This window comes from Columba livia, chromosome 9 (genome assembly GCF_036013475.1).
Source record: "Columba livia isolate bColLiv1 breed racing homer chromosome 9, bColLiv1.pat.W.v2, whole genome shotgun sequence".
Taxonomy (NCBI): domain Eukaryota; kingdom Metazoa; phylum Chordata; class Aves; order Columbiformes; family Columbidae; genus Columba; species Columba livia.
In genome coordinates, this window is record NC_088610.1 from 3275629 (window position 1) to 3299690 (window position 24062).

Consider the following 24062-nt stretch of genomic DNA (forward strand, 5'->3'; position numbering starts at 1 on the left):
AGCACATCTGTTTCTGCAGCCATCACGTGTTTCTGGCCCCGGAATACCTGTCCCAAATTGGATAAACATAAGGTAGAATGACAGTTTTGCACAAGTGAATCCAAATGGTAAAATCTTAGTTCAGCTGAGGTCACATATTGCAACAGCTCTGAGGAATCAAATTTTGTGGAATCCTACCACGTTACCCAAGTAGTAGAGTTATTTAAAAATGTTTCCATTTGGTATTTCTGTTTCTATTCTTTTATACTTTCAGGGTCTTCAGCAAAACACATCTGACACTTTTTGTTGAAAAGAAGAGCAGATCATTAATATTATATATGATTTGCTATGTGCAAGAAGTCTAATTCACAACTAATTGTAAGGAGGGGACAAAAATTCTGCTGCTTTATCCAGTAACACACGTTTGGTTGTTTTGGTTATTTTTGCGACTGTCATCTTATTATCCTTTTTTTCAGAATTTATAATAGAAAAAGCATCTTAAATCCATTTCAACCCATGTCAGCAAGAACTACTCAATGTCACACATTTTAGTACAAAAGTATAGAGAAAAAAAATAAATGGGATTCCTTACCTCTATTCCTTTCTCTTGCAAGTTTTTTTTCATATGATTTTGTTCAGAATATTATATAAAATTTAACAAATTGCATCCAGGCTAGATCTAGTCTATACGTACTGCTGCTGGTGGGATGGTCTCTGAGGGATGTGGAGAAGACAAGTCACCAACAAAGAGTGGGCTCCATGTTATCTTTAGCTCATGATTAGTTCTAGGTTCTAAAATTCTCATCGTACATGTACATGCACACATGTACAGTATTCATGTTACTTTGTATTTGCTTTTATTTGTACAGGTGTAGGTTACATGAAATAAATACATCTTTTCATATATTTAAATGAGCCATCTAATCCCAGGATTCAGCTTTTCAAGCACTTGCTGGAAAAGTTACTGGCTTATGTTTTTAATTTCCTTGAAATGTCCTTTTTCCCTAACAGCAAGAATGTGCTAAAATGTTTATTAAGTCTTGCTTTTTTCCCTGAGAAACTCAAAGTATAATTACATTTCATAATTATCCGCCTTCGCCTTATAACAGTATTGTTCACCCTCTGGACCTGTTGTTCTGTTGCTATTCTGCCTTGTGCAGGAAAATTCTCTTCAGCTTACTTAAACAATATTAATCACATCAAAAGTAACTCATAATGTCATCAGCCATGACATGGTGCTCTCCAAATTTTTTGATTATGCAGTGGTGCAATGTCCTCTTAGGTGTAATTAAATCATGTCAAGAGGATTTTCTTAATGTGAATAGAAAGAGAACATTTAGATACAAGATTAAGTTTAATTTCAGCCTTGACTGCTGCCTTTAGGTGACTGTCCATCTTCACTCCATTGTTCGGTGTCTTATGGTGCTTCTCTCCTCTTTCATTTGAAGGTGCCGATGGCTGGGACAAGGTGTCAGGACAGGCAGCAGCAGCTGGAGCCTTTTCTCATGGGGATGGAGCTGCCCCAACTCCCGTGGGACCTGTTGTGCTCATGGAACATCAGTGCAGCCTTCCTAGAGACCTGCCCATCTGTTCCCATTCACAAAATCAGGTGTTCTGCACAAAGGGGAAGAAGAGCATTAGGGCTTGTGTTTGGCTTTAATGGTCCTAAATTTGACGTTGTTTTATTTACAGGAGTAGCCCCACTAATTCAGTGGGAGAACATCACCCAGTGCAACTAACAGTGTGAGTAAAAAAAACATAATTTGGTCATAATTTTGTTAGTATACTAAATAATATTGCAGTAACCTGTTATTTATATAGTACTGAGGGCATGAACTGCGAGATATGTTGTGTCTAGTTGCCTCATTATCTATTTAAGATATAAAGCAAACCATTATGTTTGTTGTGTTATCATCTTCAAACTTTATTACTTTTGTAGTTGGCAAGAGCTTTAAATGTGTTACACCACGTCGTTGTTAGCCATAATTCTTCATGTTTTTTTCTAGTCATCTACTTTTTTTGAAATGCTGTGGAAGCATAATAGCAACAATAGTTGCATGTACTAAACCATTAATTTGATATGAAGTATTATAGAAGGAATGTCTTCATTTTAACAAAGTCTTTGTTTTTTTACCTGTAGGCGGCTTTTGTTTAAAAGCATTTCAGAACAGAAATACTTACACATTTAGGAGAAATTAGATTTGTTTAAACTTGAGGCACTGCCAATGAAAGATGTCTTGTGCTGGTTGGCTTTAGGTGCCTCTGCTTAAACAAACAAGGTCATGAAGCCCAGATGCAGTCTTGATAGATATACCCAGAATTTCAAGTGAATCTGGAGGTTGATTTCCTTCCCATCCATGTTACAGTTGCTCCTTGTAAGTGAAATGAGTCTGTACCCAATGCATTCACCTTCCCAAAGTCAGCCATGATTTCTGCTATGGGAACAAGTGTTTGAATTTGCAATGAAGGCAAATGAAAGTTCTCAGCGTGTCATAGACTGTGTCCATCTACTTTTTGAAAGAGCGGTTTTTATGCACTTAAAGTATTCAAGATCTGCCTGCACTTCTGTGGGTGGCATTTAAAAACAATGTACTCCAACCTGAAGTCAGCTTTCATCATTAATTGCCTCCCACAGAAGTTCAAGTGGGTTTTGAATTGTGTGAAGAAGGTACAAGAATATCTGAAGTGTTCTGGTATTTTTAAAAAAATATGATTGACAAATTGCATTTGTACATCGAGAGCCCTAACATTTCTTCATCAATCATGCAGACTTGCTCTCTATTGTGCTTTTCAGAAATGGAACTTAGTTTTCAACTGCGAGTCTAATACTGCTTCATCATCTAAGACAATTCATAATTCTTTCCTTTCAGAATAGTTTATTAGAATGATGGAAAAACAGTCAAACACTTTGCATATTATGACTATGAATAGGGAGAAACTATTAATAGTTGATGATAATATTTCTGCGGTAGACCAAACAAAATTCTCTTCAAAGTGAAATAAAATGTATAACTGAGCCTGTAAGGGAAATGCCCTGAAGTCAGTATGCAATTGTCTTATTTTTAATAATTTGTTAAATTGTGGGATCACTATAGCAAATAATGTACATGGCAAATTTCAAAGCTCCATACATCATTTTTGGATGCAAAATATATGATCCTGTGGCCGTTTTCTTAAAGGTATAAAATCATCAAAACTACTTAGGGCAGCTGTGGGCTACAGAGATCACCGGTACAACAAGGATGTGTCGGCTTTCCCATAAATTAGGTGTATTTTATAGCATTTCTACCATAGCCATAAGGGTTGGTTGTAGCTTGACACTTAGCACCAAAGTTTCCATCAGTGTATTTTGGCTTTTGTTGTTGTCTTCAGAGGTGGTAAGTTCATGTAGGATTGATTTTATGGCCGAGAGAAAGAGAAGTGGGGTAAAAAAAAAACCCACCAGATCAATGTTGTTTCATGCAAAAGGGACATTTTTTTAGAGACCTCTCAAAAACATAGACAAGATATTCCTGTTAATTTTAAAGGAAACTAATAGAAGAGCACAAGGACACTTGATTTTTCTCCACTCGGAGTAATATACATTGAACCTTTCTCCAGAAGGATTTATTTCAGCCGTCAGCAAACGCTCCCTTTTTGCCAAGTGGTTGGTGATCTCATGGCAGAAACAAGTCCGGCAGCAGAGCACGACCACAAAAGTGTCCCCGTGAAGCAATCTGGTGACAGGTGTTCTGTAGCATAGATCAAAATTCAATGTCTTTTCTGTTTATTATTTGAGAATATCTAGTAGGAGACTGCCTGTAATCTTAAATTTCTTTTAATCTGATTTGTAGTCATTTTAGCCAAAATTTGTAGCATAGCATGTAAAATCTAAGGCTGTATCCTGATCGCATACAGAATGTATTCAAAGAGGGTTAATAAACCTGATATTTTTCTGACTTTGTGTCATTTACAGAAGACAAAAACTTTTGGTAGATATAATAGTGAAATTATTAAAGAGTGCTGTAGCAAGCATATCAGAAAAATGATGATTTCACAATATTGAGAAAAAAGAAAAAAATATATAAATCACAATATTTAGGAGAAAACAGTAGGTTTTATTACTGCCAAAACCAATGAGTTAGAATAATAACCCTGCACAGATCTCTTGATCGCATAACCCAATGTCCCCACATTTCTTCAAACTGCAAGTTCAACCTTTTTGTGAGATTGAATTCAGATTTATGTTAGGAATTTGTACACTGATTTTGTAACCCACTCAAATCTCTTGGCCGATGTCTTGCCCTTCACCGACAGGCCGGCAGAACCGCACAACTCTTGGGATCACTAACAGCCTGGGAAGCATTTCTGCAAGAGTCACGGGGAACTAGTGGAGGATCCTCCTCACTCTGAGTGATGTTTTATCAATATTTACCTGCACATGTTAGAAACACCTGAGGACAAAGTGATGGATTTTGCTAGAGAGGCTAAGTGCAGCTCCTCTCTTGTGTGCATAAGGGATTTGAAGCTGTTCTGCAATAAGACGTAAAAGCTGTTGGGGTTTGATGTTGTTTGGTGGGCTTATGTGTGGCTCCTTTTTTTCCTTCCTATTTTCAGTCATCACAGATATTTGCAGTTATTTATTAACTCTGTAGAAGATATTTGGGGAAAAATAAAGCCAGGAAGGGCTAGAGTATCTCAGGGCAGGTTACTGCTTAGCCAGTGCTCAGGAGCTATTAAAGGACAGTGATGGAATATTTTTTTCCTCCCTCTTTGCCAGTGGAAAATACCATTAAACTAAAAGTGGAAAATTCCCACAAGAGAGAAAAGGAAGTTGTTTGAAAAAGGCTGATGGAGACAGCCTTTGTACATAGATAGAAGCTAAACCAACTAATCGCCATCAAGTGCACATGGTTTTCAGCCATTTCTGTAGAAAGCTTCATCTCTGCTCTTAAATTAGACAATCATTTTATTGTGGAACGTCATGTCAGTTTGTCTTCTTTGAGCTTTTTAAAGAGTCTTATATTGTTTTCCTTCTTTCTCATTTCTGTCTTGTAGTCATAATTGACTTGTTAACAAGTTCCAAAGTGTCAGATTTATTACAGTCTTTCCCATTTTCCCTAACTTCTTCATTTTTTTATCTTTCAAAATGGGTGCAGTGCAAGGACTTGCTGAGCTGGTAGAGCTTCTTACAGTAAAACTGCTCACAATAAATGTGTTGGCTGGGGCTGGTAACATTCAAAATACACGGGTTCTAGTGGTTTGGGATAGGCTTGCACCTAACATCAGCAGCACTCCATTACCTCTGCTGCTGGATGGCAATTTTGGGAGACAATTTGGGAGATTCCCAGCTCTTCATTTCAACAGCCAAGAGGATATTATTTATTTTCCAATTAACAGAAATCTTTTTCTATATTTACTTCTAGAAGATGTCCAGCACATCCCAGCTACTCTCTGCTTTAAACATCCTTGTGCAGTGGATGTCACCGTTGTTTCGGTAAGATGAGGAAACAATTTATTGAAACTTCGCTGAGTCTAAAATGCTTGACCTCAAATGCTGGATTTCTGGATTTTTCTCCAAACACAACTCTTGGAGGTGGTTCCTGTTCTAAATTACACTGTCCTGAATCCACCGATTTGAGTGGCTGCCTGATGCTTTTAACATATTATTCTCCCAACTTCCCATTTTATTTCTAACTTGCCTGTAATATATGCAGCCCTGCTAAGCTGTTAAATAAGACAGAAGCTGCAGAGCACTAAAAATATTTAAATTGCTGCCTTTTCAGATTCTCTCACTGCTGTCTAATGGGCCTTCAAATGCGCCTTCATTGTTTTTCGGAGCACATTGTGCTGCGAGCCCCTTGCAGATGGATTTCTGCTGCTTCCCGAGCTCATCTCTGTGCCCTGCCTGAGATCAAAATGAACGCGTATTTCAAACTAATAAACAGGCTGCATTTTCTGACAGCCTGTATTCACTAGAGTAATATCATAATGTATTTCTTTTGATGTGTTTGTTTCCCAAGTTGTCAATTAGCTGGAGAGAAAGTGTCACTCTCCCCACCATCTTTATTTCTGTGACCAGATCTTTTTTGCTACATCATTTGTCAAAATGTCAGCCACGTAAGCTTGCTGGGGGTTTTTATGCATCTGAAAATATTCTTAAAATATGTTCTTTCATTATCTAGTGTACGTTTAAACCAAATGCTTTTGAAGCAATGTTGTTAGGCTCTGGAAACTTCTGAAGTTGACAACAAAAGAGATGGTGGGGACATTGAAATTCTTTGGTTTCAACATTTATTTTTTTTCCTATTGTTAAAAAATGTGACTTGGAATGGATCAAAGTTTTCTTGTTTTGTTTTGTTTTCACAGTACCGAATGCAAACTATTCCCCCCCCTGTTTGCAGCTATGGGGTGCAGGGCAGTGCTGCTCCCATTGAGGGACGTTGGGTGCCCTTGGGATTTTGGGAGGCTCCACCTGGGCTGAACCATATATGTTATATATGTTATTGTGTCCATGCTCTCCAGTAGGATGGCAATAAAAGCTTTTAATTGTACCTGGAAGCTGAACCAGGTAACCACTTGGTTACCTTGTACTAAAAGCTTGTTTTATTCCACGAGTCCCGTTCAAATTAAATATTTACAAGGTACCTATAAAGTAACTAAGAATAAAAGCATGATACTTGCAGGGAAGGGACTGAAGTTTCTCAGCAGCATTTTCTCAGCGTGTTTGGAAAGTGCTGGGGATTTGCTGCAATCCAACCGTATTTGCATTTGCAGTAGGTACCCAACACTATCTCCAGTGAACGCCTGAGCATGATGCTGATATTCTCATCCTTATTTTGTGATAAGTGCACAGCTGCTGCTTTTTACTTTCATGTGATGGTGAAAGAAACTGAAAGATTTTTTTCTATTTTATTAAAAAAAATTTCAAAAGTGTTTAAAAAAATGATAAAATATCAAGCTAGAGGAAATCAAGTATTTATTTTGAAGAGAATTACCAAAATATTAAGAATATACTATTTTAAGCCATCCTTCTAAAGATGTACTGATTTATTAAATTTCATGGTTATTTAAAATTATCCCAAAAGCCACAGGAAGCACATCGCTTAGATCCATACATCTGCATGGAAAGATCTGTATGTGAATACAGGGCATAGAGAGACCCACCCAAAAGATATGTACAAGCCCTTGAACATGTTAACTTCTTACAGAGTCACTGTACTATGAAAATAATACCCTTTATAGATGCTGGAAAGCACATTGTATTTTTTATTATGTGCACTATATATTAAAAAAAGAGAAAAAATGGCATATCTTGTCAAGTAACTACGTATTTTCCTGTTGACATAATCAGTTCTGCATAATATGTAGATGCCTGCATGTGTGTGTAAATATTTATCAGAATAGATGCATTCTGTATAGATATGTACTGTATACGAATGTGAAAGCCACATTTCCAGCAGCTGAAAATATTTCCTCTCGGGGTTGTTGTTTCTACACAACACAACAGAAAAGAATATTATGATTCATTACCCAATATGTAAAGGAACTTTGATTCAATTGGTGTTGGAAATATATAGCATAAAAGTTTAAAATTTCCCATGCATAGTCATAGCTTCCTTGGGTTTTATTCCCCCTTTATTTAAGGAAAAAATAATTTCCTTTTTGACCCATCTATGTATTTGTATTCTCATAAATATGCTTTATGGTACAGTGGAAAGTATATTCCCTATCTAACATCTATTAGTAATAAATAAAAAACAATCTCATAGGAATTATCTAGCAGTAGGAAGAGAATTTCAGCTTCTATTCTCTTGCAAGAAAATATTAAATAGAAGGAAAGTATGAATTACTTCTTCAGAACTGTAATGGAAGACTCAATAAGAAATGCATTAAAATGCATTATGAGAGGCAAAAAATCCTGATCCAAAATTCTTCTCATAAGATATTAATGAATGGTTCTATTTTCTAGGTACTGAGAGAGTATTTAAATAATGACTCTGGTCATGCATATGGTGCTGCCAGAGGAAGTCTGCACTGGCTCAGGGCAAGATTCATTTTCTGAAAGTCACAAAAGCATAAAAATGTCTGAAGAAATATCAAAAACTTGAACTTGGTGCAAGGGCACAAGAAACATCGAGTAAGGGGAATGCTGATCTGAACAATGTTTTCAGTATATATGAGAAATAACAAACTTAGAGAAACAGTCTGAACATTCCACTGTGAGAAAAGACACAGGCGTCTTCTTCTGGGAGGGTTTTCTCAGTGTAATTTCAGCAATTTCAATGAAATCCTATCTGACTTATACCCTACGAGAGAAACACAAGTCCTAAAAATGTTGAGAAAATGCAGAGATACTTGTATTGATCCTATGAAATACATGTTTTTAGCTGGTCTTATATTAACCCAAGAGAAAGAACTTGCTGAGGCTTTGGGGTATCACTTTGGGTGCATTTTTGCTATATTTCCCACTGACCTTTCCCAACTCTGTGTTGCAGCCCCGGATTCTGCCGCTTCCTTTGCCAGTGCAGAGACACAAAGGCAAACTATTCCCACAACATTCAGTCATTTACCGTGGCAATAGGTACGTTGTATCATTGTGTAATACTTGTGTGAAGTAATAATAGTGATATATTTGCGTATCAGTGTGGGATATATGTGTGTGTGTATATTCATAGTATTTAAATCATTATTTGTGTAACCACACGTTCTTTTGAGTGATACTATTAATTTGGGAGGATATGATGATACATTTGGAAGCATATGTATTCTGAAATTGAATTAATATTTGCTAACTCAAGCTCTCTGTAAGTGCCAGACGGGTAGTTTAGGGTTGATACCTACTACAAATGTTATGTGACTAAATGACAAAATAAATTGCGTGTTGCCTTACTCCAGCAGTTCTGTTTAACCCTGGTTGTCATAGACATGTTGACTTTTCAGATGTAATTTGGAACAGCAATATGTGATTCAGGGCTTGTATATTATTTTTCATAATACTGACTGTCATTTAAAACTCTACAGTACTATAACCCAGATATCAGTGCTGATTATATTCAAAAACAAAAGGACAAACAGAGTAAATGAAATTCTCTTTTTTTCAAAAAAAAAGAAGTTATTTCACCTAAAAGAATTCTATTTTCATTTACAGGATGCAGTTACACAAGAGTTACAGGAGAAATGGGCCAAGGATAACAAGAATGGAGTATTTATCCATGAGTTCAAAGGTAGGTAGCTGATCAAAGGTTAAACAAAGAAAAAGAATTATTCTATTCAAGTTAAAGATAGGACATTGTAACCTAAATAAATGTTTAGCTTCAATTAAAACTCTTGGAAAAGCCTTTTGTGCTGTGGGTAAGTTCCCAAAGTCAGGCAAACTTATTTTTTTAATACTTGAAATGTTGCATGGAAAAAGAGAGCGAGATTAGGCTCTCACTGAGGGACAGGATATCTCAATTTTCATGTGAAAATGTTTTTGGTTATAAAAGGTAGAGGACAGAACTGATTAGATCCATTTAAAGCTGCAGTCTTTAGAGGTGGCATGAAAATATTTTGTTTTCTAAAGTTGCAGATGGAATAGGTAGAAGTCGTAACAGCATTTTCTAGAGGCTGATAGCAGCAAAGGGCACTGAGCAGAAGGCAGAGCCTGGCAGGGCAAATGAGCAAAGGAGGAGCTGAGGGAGAGATTAGCTCAATTGTGAGAGGTATTTCATTAAAGGAATCAGATGGAAACTTGTAGAGGAAGCAAGAGCTGCCTGGTATGAAAAATAACAAACCATGCTTTCCGAGCGTCCCTGCCTGTGTCAATGGAAAATGAATCTGGAATATTGAACAGCAACAAATTAATCTGAGAGCTTGTATATGCAGTGCAGGAAATTCCATTTTCTTTTCATTCATTATTTAATATGAGGGAAATGTATCATTTTGAAACATCGGGCAAACCTTTGACTGACACCCTGCTGTAAGAAAGACTTCAACCTGTGGATGTCAGTCCTTCTACCAACCCAGGGATGGGGTTGCCTGGTGTATCCAACTATAAGGCATCTGCTGACCGCATGTTTCTCGGGCTCTGCAGATATGGGGGAGCTGGGGATGTCACAGCCCTGGGGATGAGGGATGGGAAGCTGGACCACCAGGAATAGGGACGAGGAGTCAGGAGGGGTGAGATGGCACAAGGGGGAAGGAGGGAGCTCTCCCATGGCTTGCCAGTAATGGGTCTCTGGTCAGAGTGGCCCATGGATGGTTTTCCTTTTTTAAAAGAGTGAATCATCAGTAGGTGACAGAAAAATATCCAACTTTGCAGCCCTGTGACGTGGTTTTGTGGAATTCAAATTCCGCTGCTGTCTGAAGCAAACAACCAGAAATTGTCTTAAACCAAGAGGCAGAAAACCCAGGAGTGCTGCAGGCAGTGTCCTCTTCACAGAGACGGGGGACAAGAAATGGCAAAAAAATGTGTAGATCAGAAGTAATTTCTGAACTCTTTGTGAGTTGTTGGAGAGCCATTTTGAGGGTTACTGTTCCTATGTTTCTATCCTATGCAAACATTGTTATAAAGTTATTACCCAAGGAGGTATTATCTAGTGTTCTTAATATAGAGGAAAACCTTTCCCTTTACCTACTCTGATGAGCTTTTCCCTCCGGTCATGTCTGGAGCAGCTAATTCTGGCCAAGTTCCTTTTCAGCATCGCTGGTCCCCGGTATGTGGGGACAGAGAGGGACTGGAGCATGTTAATCCCAGCTCAGTGGATCGTAGTGTCACAGCAAACCTGACTGTGTTTCCTAACACATCTTCCTGGAGCTGTTTTTCCTATCTGTTCTAATCCAAACATCCCAGCAGAAATGATAAGATATAGATGTCGGGATGATGCGATAAATTGCATGGATCAAATAGGAGACAACAGAGAGGAGAAAAGAGATTACAGCTGTTACTGTGCAATCTTTTCAGAGGAGGCAGAAAGTCTTATTACAGAGAACATCTATTAAATCTATATCTGACAGTGTAAATATCATTAAGAAACACTACTTATTTTCTCATTAATCTGTTAAAAATCATAACCAATAGAATTAAATATGTTTGTGAAAGTAATAATAAAATGCATGAAGCAAAATGGTTGGGCTTGAGAAAGAGCCCAACTCTTTCTCAAATTTCCATTTGCTGGCTTCATGTTGAACATCATTACACTCAAAAGTCACAGTGCGTTACTCTCCATTACGTTTCCATTCATGAGAAAATAACACAAGCCAGCAAAGGGCTATAATTTTTAGGTAGCTGTTCTAATGGAACTTCCCATACCAGCAAAGAAAATCACGGACCCAGAGGGACTCATCTAGACCAGGTTCTTTGCTCTCTCCTCCATCCCCATGGCATTTTTAAGAAGCAATTTATGGCAAATAATATTTTTAACAAATACTTTTTTGGCCATCCTGCATGAATGTCACTTTTATTTGCCTTTCCTGCACCAAGTGCTCAAAGCAAATTGCTTCAATTTTTAAAAATAGCTGGAATATATTAGTATCAGCTGCTTTATGGCCTGACCCTGAATATAGGGTTTATATCAGTGGGAGTAAATGGGGCATTATATCCGCCTGAAAGGTCTCAATGAGATTATTGAAAGGGAACCACTGGTCAGAGAGCATTTCTAAATTGCTTATTACATAATTATTATAATATGCATAATGCCTCGTGTATGCATTAAAAATTCAACTGAAATGACTCTGATTTTGAAAATAACCATATAGTAAGTAAAACCCCCCATACTTTAAATAGTAGAATTCAGAATATTAATAATTGAAAGTGTATATATAATGTGTGTCTGTATATATACTCACTTATGAATTATATATATGCAGGCTGTACCAAATGTGTATTTAAACACTTAACCTTTCCACATAGGATAATTTCAAGTGTTATGTCGCATTAAATTATTTTTTAAAGTTTCAATTTCAATTAACTGTCATCCAAAAATTCATAGCAATTCATATTGCAACGTATTCATATTACTAATAGCAGCAAAAACACCATCAAACTTGACTTAATTCTCAGAACAATATGAGATTAGTGTTTTCAGCCTATGTGAAGAGGAATGTATGAACTCTTCATTACTGGTGTGGCTTCTTACCAAAATTTCCTGGTTGAGCTAAAGAAAACCCAAAAAGTTCATCAAATGATAGTACAAAAAACCCCTTGCATTTTTATAAAATAGAATTAAAATATTGCTTGCCTATCACTGGATTTGGGAGAAGCTTTAAGGTGTATGACCATGGTAGTTTGCTTACCTCACGATAAATGGAATGGAAGGAAGAAAGAACAAACTTCTGGTCCCAAAGGGGGGTTGAGTTGAGCTCTCTTACTTTTCAGAAGCCAGATCACGCTCCCGCTGTGTTGCCAGATGTTGCCATCCAGCTGTTACTTCCAGGCTCCAAGGAAAAATCCAATTAAGTGCACACATGTGGCAGCTTCATTAGAACAGGCGCAGCCAAGTGTGACACGGTTTTGTCTTTTACATTGGCGAAACAGTAATTTCAGGGCCATCACTGTCTCTTTGGCACAAGGATATCTGCTCCTGTTCAACAGAGATACTCTACCCTAGACAGCCTGTCCACTCCATTGTGTACATTGTACCTGAGATAAGCCCTTTGGAGTATGTAAGTCCATAATTTAGAAATCCTTTGGAGTCACAGTGAAGGCAAAAGTGAGTTGATTCTTTATAATTTCCTTCCCAAACCAATTAGTGATGATTTTCCTGTGAGCCAGCATAAGTGGATGCTTCATTTTAGCAGTGAAAGATCTGCTATCAAAATGCAATAGTTTCATGGAGGAAGATCTAAGCGAAGAGAGAAGATCTTGAACTGAACACCTGGCTGGTAGTATCCTTCAGCCACAACGTGAGATACAAGGAAGAACAATCAGATGGCATCATCTTCCAAAAGGCAAAAATGCGAGCATCCCGACTACATTCTAGTCCAGGAAAGCCAGAAATATATATAAATCTACTATGTATGTAGCATATGTTATAACAAAGCTATTGCTGGAATCTGTAGCTTCTGTCATCTTCCTAGATAGCAGTAATATCAGGTGTGATGCTGCAGGAATTAACCCTTCAGCTTGAAGCCCTGATTTCCTGACCCCAAAGCACCCTGGAAACACCCGTATTTCATTATTGTTTCCGTAGGGTTTGAGTCAGAATCTGTTTAAGGTAAGTCAGCCTCTGGTTATTACAGGGTTCTCCTCCGAAAATGTCCTCCGGCTACTCATCCAGCAAGGATGTAATTTCCAGAGCTGTCACCTCGATAGTGCTCATCACGTTATGGTTGCTAGAAAGAAAGCTCCCAGCTATATTTCCAGCCTCGTGCTGTGTGTGTTTTATTATTGAAGGATTCTTGGATCCTTCTACTTTCCAAGCATGAGAAAAGTAATTAGATTCGAATACTACACATTTCTATAGCCACATAACCATATTTAAAATACAAAGATAAGCTACCAAACTGTGCAGGAGATGGCAGAGAGGTCTTCTATACTTACTATTTGAGAAATAGGAAAAGGAATAAAATGAAAACCCAACTAAGACCAAAAGCAGAGTTTTCTTAGCAGAGGACACAGATGCCAAGGTTAGAGCTACTGGAACACTAAAGTTTTTGTTTGATTGCAGCTCCTAATTACACAGCTAGGAGAGACAGTTTCATAAAGTTCATTAACCTGTTACTTGGCCTTGATTTAATCTCCAGGCTGTGTTCTTATTCTGCAACAACAGATCCAAAGGCCATTTTTTGCTCTGGTAAATTAAGCTTTACCTGTGCTGGGACCTGTGCCGGGGCAGGAGATACAGGTTTTAAAAAACAAACCTAATCTTGTTGAACTATTTTACAAGTAATTTTTTTAAGTGCTAGAAAGTCAAACCACACAGAGAGACACAGTAAAAAAAAAAAAATCCTGTCCTCAACATAAGTAGCAAGTTTGTTGCTGCTAACTTAATTCTATTGAAAACTGTGCCACTACTCAGTACAGTTGATGGACTTGAATGGCTTTGCCTGCAGCAGGAGATGTTTCACAACATGTGTAGATATCTGACCCAAAGAGAAACATTGTATAAAGTGCTACTACCTACCTGAAATAAATGCATGTAGCTTCTTTGGTCTCCAGCTGAGAACCTGTCCTGGTGATGCTGCCCAGATACCAACAGTGAAGTGTGGGCCAGGCTCTGCTGGGCTGCACAGCTGTACCAGCTGCAGGAAGGGATGATTATTTTCTGGGTCCTTTGGAGGAGACACAGCAAGGAGCAGCTCCCGAAGGTGGCCAGTACATGTTTGAAGCTGTGATTTCTCAGTCTGTGTGAATTCCTCATGAATTATTATCTTGAGGACTCGGTAAAAGCTGTGGCTGAAGTGCAGGTAGTCCAGCTGACGTGCTGCACCTCTCCAAGAGAAAACAGAAGAATGAGGTTCCTCAAACAAATAATAAGAAGAAAAGTAATGAAAATAAACTCTTGGAAGTGTTTGGTTTTACCTAATGTTTCACACATCAGCCAGGTGAGTGCAAAACCAGTAAGACATAATGTGAGAGGGAATGGGTTGAAGGCACAGTAACCTGCACCTCCTTTTTCTGCAGTGATGGGGACACATCCGTACCTCTGCTTACCCACACCATTGGTCATCACTGGCTGTGGAAAAACAGTGTAGTTCATTCCTTGAGACAAAAATATTTGTCAAAACAGCAACTTTAGTCCTAAATGATCATTTTCCCTGGATTGCCAGTTTTGTTACTATACAGGGAAGTTTCAGTGAACTCAGCACTATAATTACACTGATCTACCTATGAGATGTTGGCTACTTAGCTAGTTTACTACAATTTTTTAAAGCAGAGTGGAATCCTTTAAATTAATTTTAAGCACAGTCACTAGAGATTACTACTACCTCTGACAGCAGTTTATTCCTATGAAATTTAATTGTAAACATGCTTTACCAATCTGTTTAGATCCTATGCTGCACTCTTGGGATACAAAGAGTCCTTAATGTGAATTACTATTATAGTAAACATACAACAACATTTCTTTCAGTGAAATGAACACTCAGAGACCAACATTCATTAGTTAAACTTGAAAACTCAGGTTTAATTTTACAAGTTCGGATCAAAACAGTGGGGAACATAAATGTCTGGCTAAAGTAATTAAAAACAAACAAAAAAAAACCCCAAACAACAAAAACAAACCACCTTTATGACTTTAAGAAGTACCTTAGTATTTTATAGATTAACAACTTGGAACATCATTTCACACTTAATCAGTAATCCAAAACCTTTTACTTTGTCTAGCCTTAAATACTCCTCCATAGACTTACACAAGCATAATTAAAATTAAGATGAAAGTTAAACATAGGCAGAATTATGGCCTCACATCCGTGCAAGTAACACCAACTGTGTCTTTTTTACAAAATTTGGCACACACGAAGACAGCCAGAAATCACTCTGAGAACACACAGAATGATAAAGTTACACTGAGGTGCCATTCTGTTTAAAATACAGATTTTTGTACCACATGGAGACATTGTAACCTTCTACAATACTGAAACACCTTCATACGAAGGTATACATAAAACCTTCATATGAACTGACTGTACTCTTGCAATTTTATAGTAAAAAGTATTCTAAGGTGATAAAGAAAATTGAAAGATAGCTCTGAAACAATGAGAAAATTCAGTGGTGTGACCAGTGATGCTTTGCAGGCATTTTAGCTCCATTGCAATGTGTAGTCTTGGCCTAATTGAAGTTGAAGGCTGGTGATTGTCAGGAGCTGTGGAAAAACAGACAACATGAACAATTAGTAACTACTGTGAAGAACCACTCCCTTGTCTGTGTTCAGAGAACATAGAGGCTTCTCATTTAAGGTTATAAGAATGCATTCCTCTTCCTCTGCTTTTGTGTTCGTAGCACTATAAACATAGTTTAACCAGCATAGATTTTTGGATTTCTGATGATGAGGCTCTGATCCCTTCCCTTCATTCAGAGGTATTTTGGAATTGAGGTTACTTTTATTTAAAAAAAGAAAGGAAATTTTTAAAGGCAGCGAAACTTAGAAGACATCGTAATTCAACTGTGCATATGAATTCCTTTTTTTTCCCATCAAAAATTCAACAGCAGAATGAGATACTTCCATCCTCTTTTAAATTTTTAACTAATCTTTTGGGTTATATACAAAACTTGTGTAGTTCTGGCTTTCTGTGAAACTATGATTTAACAGAATACTGAATTTCAAAGGCAGTAAGATTCCCAGTAACAAAAGAGTTTGGGCAATCTTCCTCTACCAAAAAACTGGCAATACAGAACGTCTCAGCAGTTCTATTCGTATTTGAAAGATGCTCTACAGGAGTTCTGGCTTGAATGGCAATTCAGTTATACACATTTATTTCAGCTGCCTTTCGGAGGGCTTGATTTTATTGTCCAGAAAGGCAGGAGGGGGCAAACACCCTGGACAGACACAACCCAGGCAGATGGAAAACCTGTTGCTCCGAAGTTGGTGGAAGGAATGCCAATAATTTTAGAAGTGAGATTTGACTTATACATGTAGGAACCCCATGTTGCAACACCTACAGCCTAAAGATGACAGGACAAAAGAAGAAATAGAAAAAGGCGAACAGGGCTGGGAAATTAAAATGTTGTCAGACAAGACTGAAAAATACAGGGTCAGGTAGAGACTATGAAAATACTTGTAGCAGCTTTTCCTCCTTCAAATCTCACAGGTTGCAAGCAAGCTATTCGGGAGAGAGGAAACCAAGCACAACCCAAAATCTACCACTTTTCCAGTCAGAAGTAGTTTGGGTTCTTTGACACTAATTTCTATGCTTTAAAGCTCTGTCACACTTAGTGTGCAATATTTACTATACATTAAACAACGTATCACAGAATGACTGGCGATGGAAGGGACCTCTGGAGATCATCCAGTTCAACCGACCTGCTAAAGCAGGTTCACCAGAGCAGATCACACAGGAATGTGTCCAGGTGGGTTTGAATGTCTCCAGAGAAGGAGACTCCACAACCTCTCTGGACAGCCTGTCCCAGGGCTCTGGCACCCTCACAGTAAAGAAGTTGCTCCTCATATTCAGATGGAACCTTCTGTGCTTCAGTTTGTGCCCATTACCCCTCATGCTGTCATTGGGCATCACTGAACAGAGTCTGGTCCATCCTCTTGACGCCCACCCTGAGCTGTTTATAAATATTGATGAGATCCCCTCTCAGTTTCTCTTCTCCAGGCTGAACAGACCCAGCATAATTATATAATCATTACCTGATGGCAGTTTATATATTTTGCTGCAATATATTTTAAATACAGTATTGCAGCTGAATCTCCGAAGGTTTAAGAGCACATATGGAGTTGCGAAGGTGGCATTACCCTGCAAATGGCACCTCACCTGTTTGCTGGCGGTGTATCCTATGGTGTGAGGCGATGCGATGGTCACGCCGTTCTGCTGGACGGTCACCTGGCTAACGCTGCTGGGCACACCCAGGACTTTAATGTCAGTGAACATTAAGTTGTTTGGATCAGTGTAACCGCGATGCAAAACCTTGATATCTAAAACACTCTGAAAGGAAAAAAAATACTATTAGAGGTTGTTATTAGACTGGTACAAATCCACCTGAGCTTTTCATCTGCTTTCTTGCCCTCCCAGAACAGCTTCTCTGACCCATCACCTCCCTCAGCCCTCACAGGTCCCCTCTCATCTGCAGTTGCTGGGATTTTAATTAGATTCTGGGCACACGGTTTCTTTGGGGCATAACCAGGTCCCGCGGGTCTCCAAAAATCAAAAGCCACGTTAAACAACCAGGGACGGTGCCAGCTGGTTCACAGCCCGAGTGTGATCCTGTGTAAATGTGCTATGATATAATTCTGCATATTTAGTGCTCAGAGGTTATTACTATTAGTGTGAGTATTTTCCACTGTTGGCTGATTCAAGACATCTTTAATTAGTCTTTTCCTTAGCAACTTTTTCTAAGAGCAGGAAAAGGTACATTTATTTTTTAATCTCCTTGCAACTGCAAATACTGAATATTAGCAAAACAAACTTCTCTTTCTTAGCAATTAACATCCAATTATTTGACAAAGACAGAATTAAATGAGAAGAAAGTACAGTGTGAGTAAAATTAGAAGACATTCTGGCACCCTGGAAAACTAATGAAATAAGCATTTCTTTTAAACCAAAAATCCATATAATTACAGTGTAATTTAATTCCAGATATTCAATTGGCTATGACGAAAAATAAAAACCAACATCCTAGAAATGGTAGTACTTAAAATAAACACTCCTGTTCACTGACTTTGTTACGCAGGCATGTGTGCCAGATTCTGCTGCTTCCCCCCAGAACCAGGATTGCATACAATACATATGTTCTATGGTGAATAGGAGCAGAAATACCCTCCTTCTGAACCTGTGAACTTTTACATTTTGGAGCAGCAACATAGCTTGCACAACAAGGTAGAGAACAGCAAGGAGGACGCTGAACTTGGAAGATGAACCTCCAGCTCCCTTCTCACCAGCAAGGGCTGTTTTTCCTGGTGTGTCTGTTCTGACCCATCAATGTGCTCCAGAAGTTCTGCTGTGATATGTGCTTCCACTTCACAGAAATGTTTATGAAATTAACTTATACTTTCAGAATAATAGAAATTACAGTGCCATAAATGTACACTCTGTTCAGCAATATACTATAATTGATAACTTCTAAATCATTCTGAAATTTGTTCTTATCACAGTCTAATCATACTATTGTAGTTTATTGAATCATGAGCACAACATAATGTTAGGGTGGGATAGATATTAGATATTAGATATTAGGAAGCCCCAAATTAAAATACCTACAGTTAATAATACAATAATCACCTAAAGTGATTATTCAGAAAATGTGAGATACTGTTACTTACCTGATCAGCAGTAAATGATGTAAGCAGATATACACCATCTTCATATGCATCTGTTAAAAATTAAAAAGAAAATAAAATATATTTGCTATTCATCTTATTTAATACATTATCAAAATTTCAGTTCAAAACGTGTGTCCGTCTACTATATACAAATATAAAGTATGTCTACCTATACATAAATAAATGTTTTGTATTTCCAGAAGACCTATGTTTTTATACGTACTTTCTTCTTGGACTGCATGCTATTAATATGAGGCAAAAATAAGAGCATTTTAGAGGCGAGATACAAAAGAAGGCAAATAAATGGCATTAGGAAGATCAGGGGTCTTAAGATCAGCAAGACATAAATGTTTCTTGAAGGAATGGGAGTTGTTTCCCACACCCACTTCTATTCACTGTGCAATTCCACATGACCACGACAGACATTGATGTTTCTTTGAAATCATTGTTGGGTAATTTATCAATCCTATTATTCAGCACTAAATGAACTCATAGTAGTGCTGATAATCACAGGCATTGTAGGTTTTTGCCTTTCTGCATGACCGAAAACAGATCCCAGGCATCCTGATGAGATGCACCATGTAAATCTATGCTAATTTCATTTATCATCAGACTGCCATAAAAACAACCATCATTTCTAAATTCCAGTGCTAACAGACAATGGCATATGTGAAGTACTTCAAAATACACTGACATCATCCTGCAAATTTCCCTACAAAACAACACCATTTTCTGTATTACTTGCAGTAATCTCGGGTGATAGCTTCTTGCTATTACAAGGGCAATACCCTCTGGATGGAAAGGATAAATTGCATTTAGTATCTCTTACCTGAAGACAATTCAAATTTACTAGTGTTGAATAAATTAATTAAAGCTTCCCACATATTCTATGGTTGTGGTTCTTAGAGGTTTAAGAACAAATCTTTGTTAATGCACATGGCCTTAGGTCCAGGGCACAATTTCATTTATACACCATGTTAATTCTATAAATTATAACATTAATCTGTTTAAATCAGGAAAAATCATTTTATTACAATGCTTATCTGGAGGTTTAATTTCAGTTTTGTCTCTGGAGGCATGTTCAGATATGTTCTCCAGAAATATGGTTGCTTTGGCCAGACTCCATCACTTCCATCTGCTCCTAATGCTCCTCCTCCAACACCCCACGCTACACTGAGAACCTCTAGGGCAGAAGCAACCACCAGCACTTCTTCTCCAAAGCAATACAGAGCTACACAGCCTCTCTGGACAACCTGTTGCAGTGTTTGACCATCCTCAAAGCAAAAAAAAAGGCTTTTATGAAGGCGAGAAGCATCATACATACCAATGCGAACCCCATCATCCCAATAAAGCTGTCCTTCTGCAAACAGAGCGTCATTCAAAGCAACAGTGAGTCCCATCGCGTTTTTTCGGCTATGGGAAACAAAATAATGTTTACTCGATTTCCTCAGCTAGTCACAATTCGTATTTATCAAATATTAGAAAAAATTTTGAAATATTCTATGCCACTCAATTGGTCTCCCATACTCATCATTCTAGAGCCCATCCTATTCAATTCAAAGGAGGTCATTAAGAAGAAACCAAAACAAAAAAACAGCTATAAAGATCCAGTGCTACCACACATGTAGCTTCTCTGAGGACTGATAGTATTTCTATGTAGTTGTGCAAAACTAAATTCTTAATTTTCAATTAATCTTACCTGTAAAAAGTTGTATTAGCAGGTCTCTGCCAAGCGAGGATGTGCCCACCTCGGATATGCAGGTTGATGTGTTCCAAAGGAGCTGTTAAAACTCTGAATTCTCCTCTAACACCAATATTCTCATCCTATTTATGAAAAAATAAAGAAGTCTTTTACTGAATTGCCCTTATTTTAGAGCATTTTTAGAATGAAATTATTATTATTTGCTATACAGATTAATTAGGAGTTGTTACTGCAGGAGTAGTTATATAATGCTTTTAAGAGAAACTCTGAAATTCCATATCTATAAAAGACTGTAGCTGATGGCAGCTGAACTGCTGGGGCCAGCAGGTGATTTTTGATGACTTTTCTTCCTACTACCAAATCTTTTCTTATTTTCTGTGAATAAGATGATGTGGCTAAACCTGTTGTGCCTTTCTCCATTCTAGCATTCCATAACAAACAAAACAAACCCCTCATTTGAGTTTAAAGTCAATAGAAAGACTTCAAATTAAAAGCATTATTTCACTTTACTACATCCTAACTGGGATCATGTTATACATTATTATACAGGAATTATTATCAGCTAAGTGATGTTATTTTGCTAAGAACTGATACTGAGTGCAAGTTTGTAAAAGACAAGAGTGTTCACACCTCACCAGCACTCAGCACATCCTGCTGCTGTCTGAACAGCACTATGAAGAAGACATATAACATATAATTTTAAAAACTACTTACTGTGTGGTAATCATACCAGCGGGCATTGGGGAAGTATGCGTTCACCGTTCGAGCATCCTGGAATTGAACATACATATTTTAGGTCAGTTAAATCAAGAAGCAAAGTTTAGCTAGAGTGACTTTAATATTTTCCTAAGTGCTTAAGAATGTACCTCTTGCATCACAGGGCTGATGAGCAGCGCAGGTCCCCAGAGGAACTGCTCATATATTTCCCAGGTTGTTCTGTCTTCCACAAACCTGCAAGTTAATAAAATAACAATTAGATATTGGGTGCTGAATGTTTCCAAAGTGTTCCTTCTGCAAGACATTTTTGTCAGTAATTGAATCAACTATTGCTAGTATCTACTATTTCCTCATCTTTATTCTAGTATTAATAATTCATCAATCAATTAGTTCTTGCCAACAAGGCATAGAGATCATTATATAAAAACTTATTAGAGAAATGCAAGCTGTTACTTAGCTTTCTTTTTATTTTATTTTTTTTTTTCAATTTCTTTGCATTTGCTTTTCACTGTATTTAGATCACAAAACTCAGAAGGCCTGTTGTGCTTGGCCAGCACTAGTAATACCATTAGCTAGTGGACAGACTGGGAACCACTTTCTAATCTATGCCACTATTTTCTTAGAGAGTTGCTTTAAAAAACAGCAAGTCAATGCATGCAAACCAATCAACGTTTCTCTGTCAAGACATACATGTGGACTCTAGACCACATCTGAATTGTCCCCTAAAGCAAATATCTTCATCCTATTTATGAAAAAATAAAGAAGTCTTTGACGGAATTGCCCTCAGTTTTTCTTTTTAAAATTTAATTATTATTTTTTCTACAACTCCACAACAGAAGGAGTTAAAACTTTTGTAGGTACTGCCCCACCAGGAACAAAGGTGGGTTTTTTTATTATTATAATTATTTTTTATTTTGGGGGGGTTTCTTTTGGTTTTTGTTGGTTTTGAATTTTTTGTTTGTTTTTATTTTAATCTACTATATCAGCTTGGACAGCCCCCCCCAAAAAGCCACTTCTGCCTGCAACACTCTCATGGCTTGTGGCAGAATTCCTTCTTTTTAGCTTGACGATTTTGTCCAGCTGGTTTTGCAACATTTGTTCTTTTGATTCTCTATAAGCCTGAAGAGGCTAAAGGTGAGCTTTAACATTTAAATATTACTCCTAGAGAAGCAAATGTTCAATTTTGCATAGTAACAAACGGAGAACTAGTGTTGTTTAAATGAGACTTCATAATGAAAGCTCATATTCGCAATCTCTTTTTTTCTTAAATAATTTTTTCTCTTAGATATAGCAATTTTTATTTTAAGCACTGTCCTAACTACAGAATTTCTAGTGGAAAGTCCTGCTGAAGAGAGCAAAGGAGTCGCACTTACTCATGGAGTACGGGGCGAATCACGGTGCTGCCATGGGCATGGGCATCATACATCAATGTATACAAGTAGGGTAACAGGGTGTATCTTATATTTAGCACATGCCTGGAAATCTCCACAAACGTTGAGTTCCAGGAAACAGGATCTTGCCTCTGAAAGAGAAGAGACCATCATTAGTCAAGCTGGACTTTTTTGTTCAGAAAACCTAAAACAAAAACAAATTCAACATAGCAAGACAAAGCTGAGGAAATTTCTCTGCCCAAATAAAGCACCTTCATTTATTTATCCTTCAATTAAGGAGTAAGTGACACTAAAATCAACAGGTATCACTCTCAGCACTAAGAGGGGAACTGGAGAGAAGGAACGTAAGAAAAACGTGAGGGGAGTACTATTTAATGTAAAGTGTCCCAAAGACGCGACACATCCCAGAGTGTATAATTTATTATCCCTCTTTTCTGCAGGGCACCACTCAGGACTTGCAAGAAGAGACCCAAGCGCTAATGACTGACGTCAGGGAGCGCTTCCCATCTTTATTAAATGGACTGAACAATACCTTGGTAAATTGGGTAAGACTGGAAGCAACATGATAACCCTGAATTTGCAATTTTAAAAGCTTTAAAAGTCCTATCGAAAGGTGTGCCGCTGCAAGATAAAGCACACAGGTTTGGAAAAGGAGACTTTAATCCATTAGATATATGCCATATAAATAGCTTTACTCTGCTAGACAGGAAGCTTTCAGTGGAATAGAAGTGCTGTTTCCATTTTCCTTGATTTTTCCAGTTATCTTGTTTTACAGCTCTCTACAATATAGTCCTTAGCCAGCACAGACCAACATTTAGGCAATTATTTTCCTTTATTCTTAAAAGAAATACAATATCTGATGGCGGCAAATGTGCAAAGCACTGAAATTGCCGAGCATGACTCCAGAATCTTATTACACTGTCCCATTCTCTCATTTCTTCTATAATTATGGACAATTAGGGCTGAGAGCACCAAGGTCAGCTTAGCTCCTTTAAGTGTGTTTGCCATAAAAGTGCTCTATTTTAATCTTGCTGGTGTGGTGTGTTTAAAAAAAATGTGTTTAAAAATGGCATGCAGGGAAAAAAACAAGTTAGAATTTGATTCAGTAAAGGAAACTTAGAATATTCTTCTTTCAAATGGCCCAAATCCCAGAGCAGCCCCTCTGTGGGTATAAAGTCTCCCAGGTGAGAGGGAGGCTTACAGCAGATTGAGTGTATAAATAAAGACAATTTTTATTTGATAATGAGCCAAATGTGTTCTTGCCTTGTCCGTTCTGCTTGGAATGTACATTTTTTGTTGGCAGACCAGTTTGTGTGATGTCCTGGCTGGTCTCTACATGTTCATTGCAAAGGACCAGTTGTTAGCAACCATTAAAAAATTGCAACTCAC

The 24062-nt window shown here is 37.7% G+C and overlaps 2 protein-coding genes across 2 annotated transcripts in view; one reads left to right on the forward strand and one right to left on the reverse strand.

Annotated features, from left to right (window-relative positions):
* The first annotated feature begins 4010 nt into the window (after positions 1 to 4010).
* Positions 4011 to 24052, forward strand: LOC135580230 (uncharacterized). Its single transcript, XM_065073478.1, has 4 exons — positions 4011 to 5455; positions 8457 to 8542; positions 9110 to 9185; positions 23114 to 24052. The coding sequence occupies exons 1-4, from the start codon at positions 5108 to 5110 to the stop codon at positions 23237 to 23239; spliced, it is 636 nt and encodes a 211-aa protein (XP_064929550.1). The 5' UTR covers positions 4011 to 5107; the 3' UTR covers positions 23240 to 24052.
* Positions 13733 to 24062, reverse strand: part of SI (sucrase-isomaltase) — a 53437-nt gene continuing 43107 nt past the window's right edge. The window contains exons 42-49 of the mRNA XM_065073477.1: positions 22656 to 22804; positions 21432 to 21516; positions 21280 to 21336; positions 20563 to 20687; positions 20188 to 20276; positions 18864 to 18913; positions 17359 to 17529; positions 13733 to 15743 (exon numbers count right to left, since the gene is read on the reverse strand). Coding sequence (XP_064929549.1) covers positions 15681 to 15743; positions 17359 to 17529; positions 18864 to 18913; positions 20188 to 20276; positions 20563 to 20687; positions 21280 to 21336; positions 21432 to 21516; positions 22656 to 22804 — 789 coding nt within the window. The 3' untranslated portion in view covers positions 13733 to 15680. The remainder of the gene's footprint in view (positions 15744 to 17358; positions 17530 to 18863; positions 18914 to 20187; positions 20277 to 20562; positions 20688 to 21279; positions 21337 to 21431; positions 21517 to 22655; positions 22805 to 24062) is intronic.

Coding starts and splice junctions, on each gene's coding strand:
- LOC135580230 (XM_065073478.1), top strand. CDS start 5,108: ATGGGTGCAGTGCAAGGACTTGCTGAGCTGGTAGAGCTTCTTACAGTA. Junction 5,456..8,456: donor TGGATGTCACCGTTGTTTCG/GTAAGATGAGGA, acceptor TCTGTGTTGCAG/CCCCGGATTCTGCCGCTTCC. Junction 9,186..23,113: donor ATTTATCCATGAGTTCAAAG/GTAGGTAGCTGA, acceptor TCTTTTCTGCAG/GGCACCACTCAGGACTTGCA.